At 36.8% G+C, this 15544-nt stretch overlaps 1 protein-coding gene across 1 annotated transcript; it reads right to left on the reverse strand.

Moving 5' to 3' along the window:
- Nucleotides 1–489: 489 nt before the first annotated feature.
- LOC105059737 (flap endonuclease 1-A) lies at nucleotides 490–12113 on the reverse strand. The gene is made up of 17 exons (XM_010943151.4): nucleotides 11961–12113; nucleotides 11745–11861; nucleotides 11495–11553; nucleotides 11315–11374; nucleotides 11139–11192; nucleotides 11026–11074; nucleotides 10869–10916; nucleotides 9877–9942; nucleotides 9503–9553; nucleotides 9288–9407; nucleotides 9130–9214; nucleotides 7973–8054; nucleotides 4327–4435; nucleotides 4165–4221; nucleotides 4029–4075; nucleotides 3880–3934; nucleotides 490–885 (listed from the first exon to the last, which is right to left on the reverse strand). Exons 1-17 carry the CDS (start codon nucleotides 11970–11972, stop codon nucleotides 814–816), a joined length of 1143 nt encoding a protein of 380 aa, XP_010941453.1. The 5' UTR covers nucleotides 11973–12113; the 3' UTR covers nucleotides 490–813.
- Nucleotides 12114–15544: the final 3431 nt, after the last annotated feature.

Raw genomic sequence — 15544 nt, forward strand, 5'->3', positions numbered from 1 at the left:
GACCAAAATAAAAGTTTCAACATCTATTTCATTTTTTTTATTTTATAATTTTTAAATGAAGCCAACAACACCAATGCCGCCTTCATTGTTTCATTGCCGACTTCATCCAAACATCACACAGAAGCTTTGACTCTTGTTTTGATCTCCCCTCCTCCAACTTCCTAATAGGCATGGCATCAGCACAACAACCTTGACAGCCCTCTTTCCCTCTCCTCCTCCCCATCCCTCTCTTTCCTTCTTCCTCTCTCCCTCCTTCAACGATTTCTCATTTCAATTGTCGAAACCATCCTAATCCACCGTCAACTCTGTATGCCCCAAACTTGATTCAAAAGTATAAAACCATGGTGATTCAAAGATCATATAACAATTTATCCACACAAATCAATAAAGCAAACTCATCCGATCTCACATGACATGGAAACTCTTTCCTTTAGAAAACTCATCGACCCATCAGATATTTATCCGTGGCAAAACCTACGACAACCAAAGAACTCAAAAGATAGGTACAACTCATAATTCTTAAAAGGACAAGATTAGCAAAGAATTACGAGTCAATGCCGGATCCCCCATGATTCTATAATTACACAGATACCTCGATAGTTGTCTGAATTTCTAATTTGCAAAGCCTAGCATAACTGCAGTAGCGACAAGTAAAAAAATTTAAATATGAACAGCAAGACCATCCAAAACTCTACATACGGTCGCATCGCACCACGAAAAGAACTCGGTTATTTTGTGGTGCGCGAGCACATGGGGAGGCAAATACAGTGTTTCCTTCACTATTCTCCTCCCATATCTTGATTGCACTTCAAACTATTTCTTCTTCCGACCTCCAGTCTTGGACTTCTTGCCTGTAGTTTCCTTCACTACCTTGTCTGGTGCTTCCTGGTACGAAAGAAATCAGAAAAGCAAACGCTATAAAGGATTAGCAAAAGCAACGCAAAATCCAATTTCAGTATATAGATGATTAAAGCAGCTAAATTTAGCAAGAGCTTGCAGTATAGATCTTTCAGGCAGCTAGAGGACGGATACGGATAGTTGTCTTATCATCTTAGAAAGGCAAAAATATGATTTGGTCAAAAGGTGAATCAAATCGCATGTATGCAGAACCAAGGTGAAGCTTGTTAATAGTTCACCACAAACATAACCATATTCAAGAAACACCGCCATCTAGTTTCTGCTCTCCAAGTTAAAAAATTTCATGAATAATGTAACATGCATGTATACATGCATGCACACCCACCAGAAAATAAAAAGGCATAATAATAAATAAAAAATAAAATGATGACAAGTCACATTCACTTGCATATGCAATAATACTTCGGTAATAAATAAAGTATTATGCCAGTGCGCGAGCTTAAAGTTGGCAATCAACTGGGTCTTTGAGAAGTTCTAAATGTACTAATAAGCTAAAGAGGATGCAACATTTTTAGTTTCCTTCACATGTAAAGGATCTGCTTCCTCAAATATAACATCAGAAATCAAATCATGTTTCTTTCCCCTTCAAAGTTCACACCTATTTAGTTTGAATACACAGTTAGAGAGTGACTCTCCACCCTCTCAATAGATTAATCAATGAGGTCCCCGTGAATGACCAAGGTTGACCTTACATAATCCCACAATCTACATATTTTTGTAATGCAGAAGATGCGATAGGAATTTCCCATTCAAGGATGTTCTTTACCAATTTTAATCTTAACATATAAAAATAAACCATTCATCAATTTCTTCTAAGGATCAATTGAATTTTGTCGGCATCATTTGCTGAAACAGATGCCTATAGGTAACACCTAATGGCATCAGAATTGCAGCAATGAAATTAATTGTTTTAAACTGCCAATATTGGAGATTTGAGCTCATATAGACTAGTAGCATGACACCTGAGACTCCAGTGCTGATTTGGAGTGCCAAGCATGCATCTGTTTTCCTGTTACCCAGGAATCACAGAGACCAAGGAGAGGAGCAGGTCCAGGTTGTATGCCCATTTATCTTTCCATTTCCCCAAAATAGAGAAACTTTTAGCTTCATGTAAGATGTATTCTGAGAAGTCAATGAAGCTCTTTTTTAAGGCCACATTCAGGTAAGAACAAGTAATTGCTCTCTGAAAAAGTAACATTGTTCGACTTAGACTGAAAATGGTTATAAACTTAAGCACCCCCTAATGACAGCTTCTATGCTTCTTTCATTGAAGGTATCTACAGTAGAAAAGAATTATTGCAAGTTAATGAATCCACAAGAGAGCGAGGAGACAAAAGGAACAGATATTGCATTTAGGTAAATGGAAAAAAAATAAAGTGGATGGATATTCTAGCCTTAGGTTCTCATGACATGCAATCAGTTTCAGACGAAAAAACAAACTGGAAGATGCAGATAGAAAGATATGCAATAATGTTAAAAGTGAGGCCCTTAAACCAAAGTGATGGTTCTTCAAAAATCTTGATCCCAAAGCAATCCACAGTAATGAGATTAAGTAGCATCTTATGAACCAAACTCCAGTGTCAAAGAATTAGACAACCTCATTGCCTAGGGAAACATTCATAGATTAACAACAAGCCAACAGCTGTCATGTTACATGCACTGACAAAGTAACACACGAGTCCCCCAAACTGATGTTTTACTCTCAAATGACTGCTAAATCGTGGGCCAGAACACCCAGAATGACTCATCAAATATAAACCTCCAACAAAACCATCACGAGAAGTGCTGGTTTGGTAATGGATCATGTGTACATCTGTCCAGCTTGTGGGAAAAAGGAAATGAGAAAAAAGAAAATTCATGCTGGACTACCATAAAAACTAAGAAGAATCACTACATTTTGGCACTGCACATATAAAATACATATAGATTTTGAACTAATCGGAATCATAACATTGTTGAAATAAGCTTTTGCATCCAGCTGATATGACTCAAATTCGACTAGTAATTATGTTTTTGAAGTTTAAGCTAATTTTCAGCATCCAAAGAGACATTAATAAAAATATTATGTATAATTAAAAGATATGAGATTGAAGTTAACTGCTTACATGCATAGATTCTCAAAAAACTACTTAAGCCTAGTAATTTTGTCTAGGATCACTGATCCACATAATGATGACTTATTTGGATGCGCTGCACGTGTATGCAGAGGTGTAATATGTGATTAACAAGACTGCAGATGTTAAATGGTAAACTAGAAATCAAGCAGAAGAATTGTGATGCAATGGATTCAACTTCTAAAACAAAATTAAACTAAAAACAATATGTGAGTGCAAGTTTGAATATCATGCAGCCATCTGCGTTGATTGTAGCTTTTCTTTTTCTTTGTACATGTACACTGTTGAAATTAATGCTCTTCGACTAAATGAAATAATGAAAGCAGATGTGGAAAAAGAACATTACATCAGCATATATAAGTACAGAATATGCTAATAAAACCTCAAGAAAGATAGCTAGTGATGCCTGCAAATTTTTGGCAGCCACACCTATGATTTTTTTATATTTTAATGTGATCACAGTTTCTAGTTAGTAGAAAATAAAAATAAATCTTTACTGTTTGTAAAACTATGTCATAGTACCAACAAAACATAAAAGTACATCACAATTCGAATATCCATAGAGAACCTTATACATTCTGCAAATGCGACATCAGAGACAGGGTCACAAAACAGCCTACGGAGCTATGCCATATTTGTTCAATGGAATAGTATTCAATATCAACGGTCAAAGTCAAACAGTTCTGATGAAGTCTAACCATCCACATGTTTCAAAGATGTTTGAGTCAAAATTAAACATGACAAAGCATCTATTTTAAATGCAGAGAAGGTGCTAAACATTTTAGCTGTTGCTGCAAAAGGGTAAGAAAAAATGAAAGGAAAGCAACAATATGCTTGCAAGACATACCTTTCGTTTAAGAGGCACAGATGCACTGACAACTGGCTTAAAAAAGGATTCCAGTCTACAAAATTCTAAATAGTGTCATAAATCTATCAAGGAAAAAATGGGGGGGGGGGTGAGGAAGAAAACACAAGTAATGACACTGTAGTGCTTACCGCCCTTGGGAGGATTTATTCTTTGCTGCTTTAATCTTTTCTATTGCCTATCGAATAGACAAGAATAATTAGTCTATATCAAGGATTTTGAGGGAAATAAGCTTGAGGAAACCTGTTATATGGCATGAATGAATACCTTTGTTACTCGATCATGGTTGAAACCATTTTCTTTCACCAGAAAGTCCACAAGACCCTAAATAATGAGGAAAAGAAAAGATCTTGTTATTGGTTTGGAAGTTCTTGTTATTTGTTTGAAGTTAAATTAATAGACTGAACTAACTTGAATAACAGTAGTTACCTCCTCCTCTGGAGCAGTCCATTTGAGCTCTGGAAATTCTTTAGACACAAGAGGTTCTTTAAACAGGCGTCGAGCTTCTTGATATGGCCAGTCCTCAGGTATTTGATACCTGCATTAAAAAATGGATCAAACAAAAGTCTAACAACATAAAAGAGACAGAGAGCATTCCTACAATGTTACTACACAGCTGCTGGAAGTCTTGCATTTCAGAAACTCAAACCACAAGGTCAGCAAATATAAAATTTATCTTGCACAAGCTATCGACAGGTTCAGATGTGCACTCATACATTTTCTGCATATGACAGAAGAGAGCTTATCGAAGTTCATTTTATTCCAAAGAAGTGAGCTGCTTAACAGAGACCTTGCCCCCATACTCGTTTGATTGAGGCATGCGCCACAAGCAATTTGAACAAGCAAATATGGACACATAAAACCAAGCCTTCCAAATTCATTACTTGCCAAGCAATAAGTACAAAAGCACTCTAAGCTACAATATCTATCCCCATGGCCATTTTATAGATACAGTTGTCGACAAACATAGGGTATGTTTCAGTATCTATAAAGGGGCTGTTGATAAACTTAAGGCATTTTGAGCATTTGCAAAGGTGTGTGAAATGCCCAATACGACCGTTGTCTTCATTCACATATAACGCAAAAGTTAAATGGTATTTTGGTCATGTAGCATGTCTATCAGTGATAAACTATTTTTGCTTACCTAACATGTCTATAAGTGATAAACTACAAGTGATAAACCACATGGCAGTAGTGTTGATGTAATGAGATATCATCGACTTATGCAGTTAAATATTGGGTTTTTACCCTACTTAATATAGGAATTAATGTGAATACCCTCCCAAAACTGATATTTGCATATATAGCCTCATCAAACACTTGTTTTGCATGTATATCCTTTTTATCTTTTTTGCATATAAACCTACATTAATGCCGTTAAGGAATTAACCGTTTAAAATTAAAATGACTGAAATACCCTTAACCAGTAGATATGCAAAAAGAAAAATTTATAAGGGTATGCATGCAAATAGCAACTTTGCAAAGGTATTTATACAATTTCACATGTTTATGACAGCATATACACCCAAAAAAAAAAAAAATCTAATTTTAGTTTTGTTTATTTCAATTTGTTCGAACACTCAGATTAGTCTAGTGCCTGCTCCTCAATATTTTCTATAAAAACATAGCTCAAGAAAAGATAGATTCGATGATTAGTTGACAAAGAGAGTTATGGAAGATCTTTATGTGAGGGTATGGATTAGAATATAGAAAGCGATCAAAATCCCTTAAAGGCACACAATAGATTGCAATGATCAAGCTTCTTTGGTATGTTGTGCTCATGGATGAAAGAACAACATAAATCATCCCTGACCAAAGCCATTAAAGGACTGCAAAACCCTTCAAACACACTAACAACCTTTCTACGTGGTCGAAGGCCACTCCTTACATTGGATACTTTAAGCCACTTTTCTTTGGAGCTTCGATTTTTTGGAAAAAGAACACACCTAATGTTTGGGACCTATATTGTCATAGTGATTTTAAATCAGCCATTTGCCTGCACACAAGAAGGTTTCCAACTCTAAAAGATACACACTGCAAATCTCGCACGCTAAATGATAAACATTGCAAATCTCTCATAATGCTTTCCTTAAAATAATCCATAGAGCTAAAGGCAAGACCAAGCCATCTTCATGTAAAAAAAAAATACAATGAATGGAAAACTCACATGGTGATAAAAAGGGCTCAGATTATAGTAGAGAGAACTCCAGCGAAGGCTAAAGAGGGAGGCCGCCGACAAAGAAGAGAGTCGAGGGAATGATTTTCATTCCAGACAAGGGAGTGAGAGAGAGATCAAAAGAAAATAGAAAATTTCTTAGAGAAGGCAAAGGAATTAGGACGATCCTGAGCAAAAGAGAAGACAGAAAGTTCAATGGTTCGGGACAGCGAGATCCTTTATCCTGCTACCTATAACAGAGGTAAAAAGATTATTTCATAATTTTAATTAATTTTTTATTTAAATCAATGTGATTTTGATTAATGGCATCAATTGAACCATTTTCTCAAGTGTATTCATGCAAAAGCAGTGTTTTATGAGGATATGCATACAAATATCAACGTTGGATGTATATTCACCTAAATTCTAATATTTAAAAGCATATTCATGCAAAAACCCAAGGATTTTTTTTTTTTTGCATAATACCCTCCTAAAAATGTAAAATTGTAGGAATACCTCACAAAGTTGCTATTTGAATGTGTATCCTTACAAATATTTCTTTTTGCATGCCTACTCGTTGAGAATGTTTCAGACATTTCAATTTTAAATTGCTAATTTCTTACCGGTATTAGATGGCATAGGTAAATATGCAAAAAAAAAAAGGGGAAAAAGAATAGTATACATGCAAAATAAATGTTTTGTAAGAATATACATGCAAATATCAATTTTGAATGTATATTCACATAAATTCCAATATGTAGGAAGGTATGTATGCAAAAAAATCCCTAAATATTTAATCTAAGCCACTTCTACCAGATTTAATTAAGGTTAATCACCTCGCAGCATCAATTAAACTTCCTAAATCATATATAAAATCACAAAATAATATGTCATTTTGCCCAAATTGATTTATCGCCAATAAAAAAAATTACATGTACATATGTCACAACGTCATTAGATTTTTGCTTCCAATCATCACCGTCAAAGGAGGAAAACCAAACTTTTATATTTTTGAATTACACAATCGACATAAGAAGGTACAGAAACATGAAATACTAAAGGTGGGGGTGACAATGTACATTTACGTGTTGCTTTCATAGTAGAAAAACCAATTACACCCTTCCAATAGTCATTGAGAAACTCAGCTTTCTTTGTACATAAAAGTATATTCTTTTTGTAAGTTGCGGTTGGCATTTATCAACATTAGCAGAAGCTGTGAAGAAGTGATGTAGCTATGGTGTCAAGAAAAGAAGCAATACATAAAAAAGAAAGTTATATGATATTATATGATACAAAAACATTAGTGCATAATGAAGTATCAAAAAACTACATGACAAAATGAAGAAACACAAGCCATGTGAGAAGAGTTTAGTCTATGAAGGCCTTAAAGAGGCCAATAATAAAAAGTGGGGTTGGATGAAGACACTATATACAGGGGAAAAACATCAGAACTGAGCACCAAAGCACTAGTCTTTTAAGCATCAACAATCGATTCAAGAGCATGGTTTGACAAATTCATCATCAGTAATTTGATTAAGGTACTGAACAAAATTTGGATAGCATTGAACTCGTTGCTTCACAAATTTTTGCAACCCATTAACGATAATCAGCATATAATATGCATGCATAATGCTTTTGCAGCTTAATCAGTTGATAACAACTGTCTTGTATTGGAGTTATATTCCACTCAACCAACAATTCAGATATGTATTTAAGTGTAATCATTGATAGCACCATAACAACTCATAACAGCAATTGCCTGTTGAAGGAACTCGTGTTTATCTAGCTTGGTAGTCCATCAAGTTCCAGCTCTACAGTTCTACATATACCAAATAAAAGAAATAGGCACAAATTTTTAACCCAAAAATGTCTGCAGACATGAAAGAGAAAATTAATCATAAACCATGTTGTTAGATACACCTTTCTTTGTTTATGTTCTCCAACATATCTTCTATGCAACCATGCTGTCGGATAAGCTTCAAAGCTGTTTGCCCTCCAATACCTATTTCAAAGGCATGCATTGACAGCATTATTACCCAGTTCCTGTGGCATGCGTAGTGAAAGCAAAAGATAAATTCAAAAATTAAATGCATGATGACAATAATAAGTTTACACTAATAGAACTAAGATTGTTCACAGTCCAATGAATTAAACCACCTTCCATGAGCACTTTCTTTGCAAGGCAGAAAGCTTCAGATGGAACTGTATAATATTTTCTAAAACATTAATTAAGAGAAAGAGATTAAAGAGTGTAATTAATATGATGTGCATGCAGACTCGGCCCATAAATAGGCATATACATACACCAAGAATCAATGCTGAGCCCATAGCTGCACCTGTCATTAGTAATCTTACTATTGCTATTCAAGAAAATGTGACATGAAGTATGTTATTGTAGATAATACAATGGTGATTGACAGGTTAAGGATAAGATTGAATGCCAATAGAGTTACAAGGACAACTAAGGAGGATAAGGGTTTGATATTCAATAGGACATGAACAGCAGCTGAAGTTTGAGCAGCAAAAATCATTAACTTTTTATGATAATCCGAACATCTATTCCCTTATCTCTATGTATCCGTTAATATGTACATTATAATTATTAGAAACATGACCCATCCCCCCAACCACATGGTGTTTTTTTCGGTTGGCTATACTTTTCCTTCTGCTCAGCCTAAAATAGGGATATAGGCAAAATATGTTAGCAGATGGCACCATATTGGTAATTGATTGTAAATTTATAACTACTAAAACTTCCTTTTCACTCAAAAAACCAAAAGAACTGTCCAACTAAGAAGGATGGAGCAGCATATTAAATATTTGAACTCCACATTGCGTCATAAAGTTGTAGTTAGTATATATAAATAAAAATGGGGGCCCATCACACAAGGCTCACACCATTGTAGGGCCTAGAAAGGATTAGATGTATGCAGCATTAACCCTCGCATGCAAAGAGGCTATTTCTATGTTTTGAACCCATGACCTCCAAGTCACAGTGGAGCAACCTTATTGTTGCACCAAAGCTCACCTCGATTAGTATTTGTAAATAAAAACTTATTTTTTAAAAGCCAAAATACCTTTAATACTATCACAGTAGTCACATCCACTAAGAATGCACAAGTCGATGAATTGGTCCATGGTGAATTCTAGTTCCTCTAGTACCTGAAACTTAAGCATGAGATCAAAAAGTTCAAGATAAAGTAACAAGCATTACACGGTCTACAACGTAAGGCACCTTTGAGACTTCATATTCCATCACAGGGACTTTTTTTGAGCTTGGATCCATTAAGTGGCGAAGAAACCTAGGGGCCCCAAAAGTTAGTGAATCCATATCCTCTGAGGCCACAGCATACACCTAAATGTTAAAATAATCATGAAATTATAAACCTGTATACAATATTAATATAAAGATCGAAATAGCAGTCACTAGCCAGCACATTATTTTCATGCCTTATCGCTTTTACAAAGTGCTGCACACTCTGCTTCTGCTTCAGAAGGTGCCTGTGGAATTTAGTAAACAAGTCAAAAAAATTTCTAGGATAAGGGAAAACATTTAATGTGCAGAAAACAGCATAAACTTTTTTTGTCATAAGTAGCTCATGTCACATGCCAATAGGTAAGCACTGTCATCCTGGCATTCTGGATGTCACTTTTCCAAGTGTTGTAGTTTAGTTTAGATTAGTCTTATATGGAAAAACAAGTTCGTTTGCTGCCTGTCATGCCAACATAAACTCTTCTAAGTATGACACAGTAGCTCATTGATGGATAAATGCATGAATGAGTTCAATAAAAATAAACAAAATTGATCAAGTTATCTATATAACCTCAATTACAGGCACACCCATCAGTCTTAGAAGTTGTTTACAGTCTTCATTGTGTTGCTTCGTAACCTGCCAGAAACAAACAACTTCAGCAAAGCCCATAAACTTAACATTTGAATTTTTTTTTTAAACAAATGCTCCATATGAATCAAGCATCTGTTATGAGTTCTGATCACCAAAGAGAACATTTTTCTTTGAACTAAAAATACATCTATCATAGTTTTATGTAGGAAATTCACCTACATGGACCACAAATATCAACATTATAATAGACAAAAATAAGTCACAGGAGACAATGAAATGTTACTGTGGATTGTAGCCAAGTGCATGCATTTTTAAGAATCCAAATATTCAGCCACATATTGACTATGAAGCAAGTACCAATGATGGCAGCAAGTCAACATACAAAACTATCCAAACTATTGAACGTTGTTTGAGATGTCATGAGTTGAAAGTACTCAAACTCGGTACTCCTTTCCTATACCAACACTTGGTTAGATAGTTATCAAACTTGTATGTAGCAGCCTAAACTTTGTAAAGACCCTCCATTGTCATGATTTTAGTAAGGCTGGATACAGTTGAGCAGGAAACAATTAAACTGGGCACCTAGGTCTCAGTTCCACAATAGCACCAGAGTCTGGGATATTCTCATCTCCTCCAACTAGGAAATAAAATGCTCATGGTTCAGTGCCTCGGATGGCAGAGTAGTTTTTATTGTTACATTGAATGCAGTCAACAAAATAAAGATTCCCTGCTGCTTTGTTTTTACAATACTTTCTATCGTTCAACAAGACAACATCATGCTACTGTGGTAAAATATTCTGCAGTTGCTGTGTAAACGTCAATGTTCAAAAGTCAAAAGTAAATTGTAGTTAAGTTCTAGAAATTTCAGAAGTTTGAATCTTTGGGTCGCTCAAGAATAAGGTAATCATTTCTTGATTTATATCCTTTGAAAAATAAAATAAGGGATGCAATAGTGGGACATTGAAAACCACCTTCACAGTCCTTTTGCTGAATTTTTCAATGCTCTCCTTATCTCCATCCTGCAAAGGGATAAAAAGGATATGGGAACAACTTCACAAAGAACAAAGAAAAGTATAAAGGGAGAACACAGCATTCTAAATTGCTATTCAATGAAAGATAGCCACTTACCTCTATTGCTGTACTCAAATCCTTGGTGGCATCTTCCCTTCTCGAGAACCTGCAACCTTCCAAATGTAGCTCAAAATATCAAAGCTATATAAAGCAAACTTCTTAAACCATACCTCTTTGCAAGTTCTTGTTTCTTCAGATCTGGTGGCTGACCATCAAAAACATATCTGGCATAATAGATTACAAGCTTCAGCAAGAAAATGCAGAAAATGCCTTTATGAATAAAACAAATTAAAGACCGGCATTGTGAAAACGGCAATGGTCTTCAAGAAAAAGGGCAGGAAGTTACACTGGCTTGATTCCAGCCTCCAGCAATCTTATTGTCCGGTTGAACATCCCTTGCAAGTGACTACCAAGTACGAATAGTCAGACAAAAAGAAAAGGACCCCACGGATTGAGACGCTCAGTAGAGATTGCCGTACCAAAATTCAACTATTATCGGAAAATAAAATTAAAAAAAAATATCAACCTTGTGACTTCACCGGCCTCATTGGTGAGGGTTTCCATTCCCGTCCTTCCCACAACAATCTACCGACAAAGCATAAAAATCGAAACTTGTTAGAAACCCAAAACCCTAAAACTCATCTAACAAAGGAAGAACTCTTTTCTAGCGCCAAACCCAAGGAAAACAAGTGAAAAGAATAAGGAGAAGAAAGAATTGATTCTGCAAACTGGATTGCTGCCCTAACAGAGACAAGGAGGAGGATTTATCGACGGACGAGGAACTGGTAGATGCTCATGCTGGCGTCGATGGCGATCTTCCGACCGAAATAGCTCTCGAACTTTTGTTCCTTCATGGCCTTCGGAGCGTTGTCCGCGAGAAGCTTCGTCAAACCCTAGCACACAGAGAGATAGCGGAAGGGACGGAGACCATCAGAGGAAGAGGAAGAGGCATTGGGGTTCGAAGGAGGGATGGATGGATCCAAAGCACTAACCTTTATTCCCATGGCGGAGCGGCGACGGCGGGGCAGTGCAGGGAGGAGTTCGGAAAAGAAATAAGCAGGGGCTTCGAAATAGAGTCCAAACTCTCGAAGAAGGAAGCGAGGAACCAGCCCTACTTTTCCCGCCTACGAGATGGGGACGGTTCAGGCCGCTGCCTATAAATGCTTGACCCGGCATGCTTCGCCCTCGTCATTCGACATTGGATCTCGAGGTCCAAACATATTCCGCGCCGATCGTGTTGGACATTAACTTGGTCAAGTATCAACTTCTCGAGGAACGGATAGAGGTGTACATGTCTTGACTCGAATCAATTTGAGATCAATTTTCAAATTGAATTGGTTGAAACTAATTTTTAAAACTAAAATCGAATCAGTCATATAGAAAATTGGTTCAAATTCAATCAAAAAATCTATTTGGTTCCATTTTAATTTTTTTCTAAACATCTAAAATGGGTAGCTTATACGATGGACTAAATAAGTAGGGCCAGAAAAAAATATAAGTGAACTGGCAATGATTTATATATAATATCTAGAAAAAATTATATGAAGACCTTCTCAACTTTAATTTCATTTTATTTACATCCTCTATATTTTAAAAGTATCAAACTGATAGTTCTAATTATCGATATTTTTTAATATGGTTCAATTGTCTATCTTCATTAGCAGAATTTTTTAAAATGATAAAGTTATCCATATCTTCATCTCCTCCCTCTTTTCTCCTCTCTGGTTGATCCCATCTTCCTCCATTACCGGCGTCCCTCTTTCTCTCCATCCTTCCTCCACTCATTTATCCTCATCTTCTTCTTTTTCATCTATTTCTTCTTCTCCTCTTTCTCTCTTCCCTTTTCTCCTTCCCTTTTTCCGTCCATTCCTCCATCTCCTCCTCTTCCTTCTTATTCACTTCTCCTCCTCATCCTCCTCCAAGCCGCTCAAAAACCATCCCTCTTCGCATGGCCTCCTCCACCTTCATCACTTTTTGCCTTTCCAATCTTCTTCCTCTCCAGTCTCTTCTTCTCTTTGTCCTCCTCCTCCATCCTATTCCCTGCCGGCGATCCCTCTCTCCTCCTGTCTTTCTTTCTTATTCTCTTTCTCCTCCTCGTCCTCTTTCTCTTCCAAACCAACCCATGAGCTTTATCCCTTTAGATGGCCCCCTCTACATCCGCTCCTTCTCATAGAAAAAAATCCTTCTCTCTCACTCATTTTTTTCTCCATAGCGGCTCCCTCCACCTCTTTTCCTTTCTCCTTATATATTTTGCCTCTTCATCCTCCTCTTCCTCCAAACCATCCATAAGCCATCCACCTTCACGGCAGCCTCTTCCACCTCCACCCCATTCTATCGATAACATATTCTTTCCTCTCTTCGTCCTTCCCACCCTCTTCTCCTTCTTATCCTCCTTCTTCAATAACTCATTCCTTATCGACGATCCTTCTCTCCTCCTCTCTTTCCTCTTCATCATTTTTTCTTCTCATTTTTTTTCTCTTCTAAGCTCATCCATGAACAAGAGGTATTTTAATCTATTGAGAAAAAAATTTAATACTGTTTATTGGTAAAATAAATAGCTGAACCACATCGAAATATATTGATAACTAGAAAAATCAATTTGATACTTTTTAAAGTACAGAAATATAAATGAAATTAAGTTAAAGTTGATGAGGTATTCCTATATTTTTTTTCCAATATCTATGCATATATTTCCTTAAATCAGTTCAATCTAAATCAAGTTTTTCAAAATCAAAATCAAATAGAGTTTTTCAATTTCTAAAATTTTTAAACCGAAATCGAAACTAAACCAAATATAAAAAAATCAATTCAACATTGAACCAAAATTAGTGATTTGAATCGATTTTGCAATTTGATCAATTTCCTTGCACACCCCGGAAACAAGTGCAGCATCCATAAAGAGTATGCAACTTTGCTTCCAAAGATTGCTTCATCTCACCAAAGGTGATTGTTGCCGTTAACTCCCGAACTAATGCTAAAATTGGCAATTCTCAAGTAGACTAAGGTGAGTTGCTTGGGAAGGAGATTGGATTTGCAACAAATCCCTTGCTAAAGCTACTTCCGACAGGGACCTCCAACACTTAGTGAAGAACCGAAGAACAATGGAAGGAAAAGAGCTTGTGCTCCTTATTTATAGATGGAGATAGGTGACCATTTTTGTGGTGAGCGGCAGCTGTAATCATGAAGATTATGCTCCATGTTCATTATGCAGCAAGCATAAGCTATCGCCCTATAATTTTGGAAGCCTCATCGGCACCGTTGGGATCAAATATTGATTCTATATGTAGATGGCAAGTGGTAAGCCATTTCACTACTCCACTTCCTCTATCCACTCAATAAGATCCGTAATTTCAACAAACTCTAGAATGTGCAAGTCATTATCCTCTAACAATCAAAGACATCGCATCTCTATAGCTCTGGAAAAAATGGGATGTGTTCCCTCAGACAACAGGTACCCGCTTTTATTTATAAAATCAAACTCCTCAGGACCCTCCAGATGAGAGAAAATGAACACTTACTCCATTCTCCACTTGCTTTCTCTCTGAGATAAATCCCATACAAATTGGAATATATCTCCTTCGTAAAGCTCTGATTAATTCTAACTTCATCTATGAACTCCATCTTCCAAACGGCGTCCTCTAAAGTCTAAATTATTTCTCTCCACTCTTTTACAACAACCTATTCTACTTCATAGTCGATTTCCCTACAAAATTCTCTTTAAAAACTTAGATCTCTTCTATTTGCTTTTACAGAAGACTGACTTAAGCATCGGAGGACCCACCACCGGGGAACCCTTAGTGTGAGGATTTTTCTTCTTTGATGGTGTTGTAGAATCTGATTCGAGGACCGTGGACATGAAGCAACATCCGATCCGAAGGTCTTGACCAATCGTCCTATGATCATCTCTCTCTTGACTTTAGCTCATCGATCAGAGCCAGATCGGCTATCTGGCAACAACACCTAGTGAAAACTATATAACTAACACACACACACACCCATACATCAGAATGTATCTTTTTAATGATTTTACCGTGATCAAAATATCAAATCAATGTTTAAACAAGACCTGCTGAACATGGACCCCTCTCTCCTTTCCTCCTGCATGTGTTAGGAATTGGCATCTGAAAGAAAGGGTCAGATCCAACTATAAAACACAAGAAAAAAAATATGCTTCTATCACAAAAGAAAAAGTAGAAAATAACATAGTTAGAAGAGAGAAAATTATGCAGATGAAGTGCGCCATTTGGGCATTTAAAGCATCCCACATTTTCAGAAAAGAGTCAAAAGACAATTAGATGGCTGATTTTATAGCATCAATGCTGTTAGGATTTGACACCTCGAGATTCAGCTTACATTGAGCCCACAGTGAGGTTGGCGGTAAAAAATGGAGTCCAACAAGATTAAGTCACCCAAAACGAAGTTCGGACGGAGAAGATATGAGCTTTTGAAGTCGGCACGAGACCCGAGGCGGTGGAGGACCGCCGGCAGCCGGCAGCCGGCGGAGCGGCAGCAGCGGCGCGCGGCCCAGGTGACGCCAATGCGCGGGATGCGCGACCCAGGCGCGCGGCCCAAGCCC

Source organism: Elaeis guineensis, chromosome 10 (assembly GCF_000442705.2).
Source record: "Elaeis guineensis isolate ETL-2024a chromosome 10, EG11, whole genome shotgun sequence".
NCBI classification, from domain to species: domain Eukaryota; kingdom Viridiplantae; phylum Streptophyta; class Magnoliopsida; order Arecales; family Arecaceae; genus Elaeis; species Elaeis guineensis.

Coding starts and splice junctions, on each gene's coding strand:
- LOC105059737 (XM_010943151.4), bottom strand. Junction 11,554..11,744: donor TGAGCATCTACCAGTTCCTC/GTCCGTCGATAA, acceptor CTTTGTCGGTAG/ATTGTTGTGGGAAGGACGGG. Junction 9,215..9,287: donor TGGAATATGAAGTCTCAAAG/GTGCCTTACGTT, acceptor CTTAAGTTTCAG/GTACTAGAGGAACTAGAATT.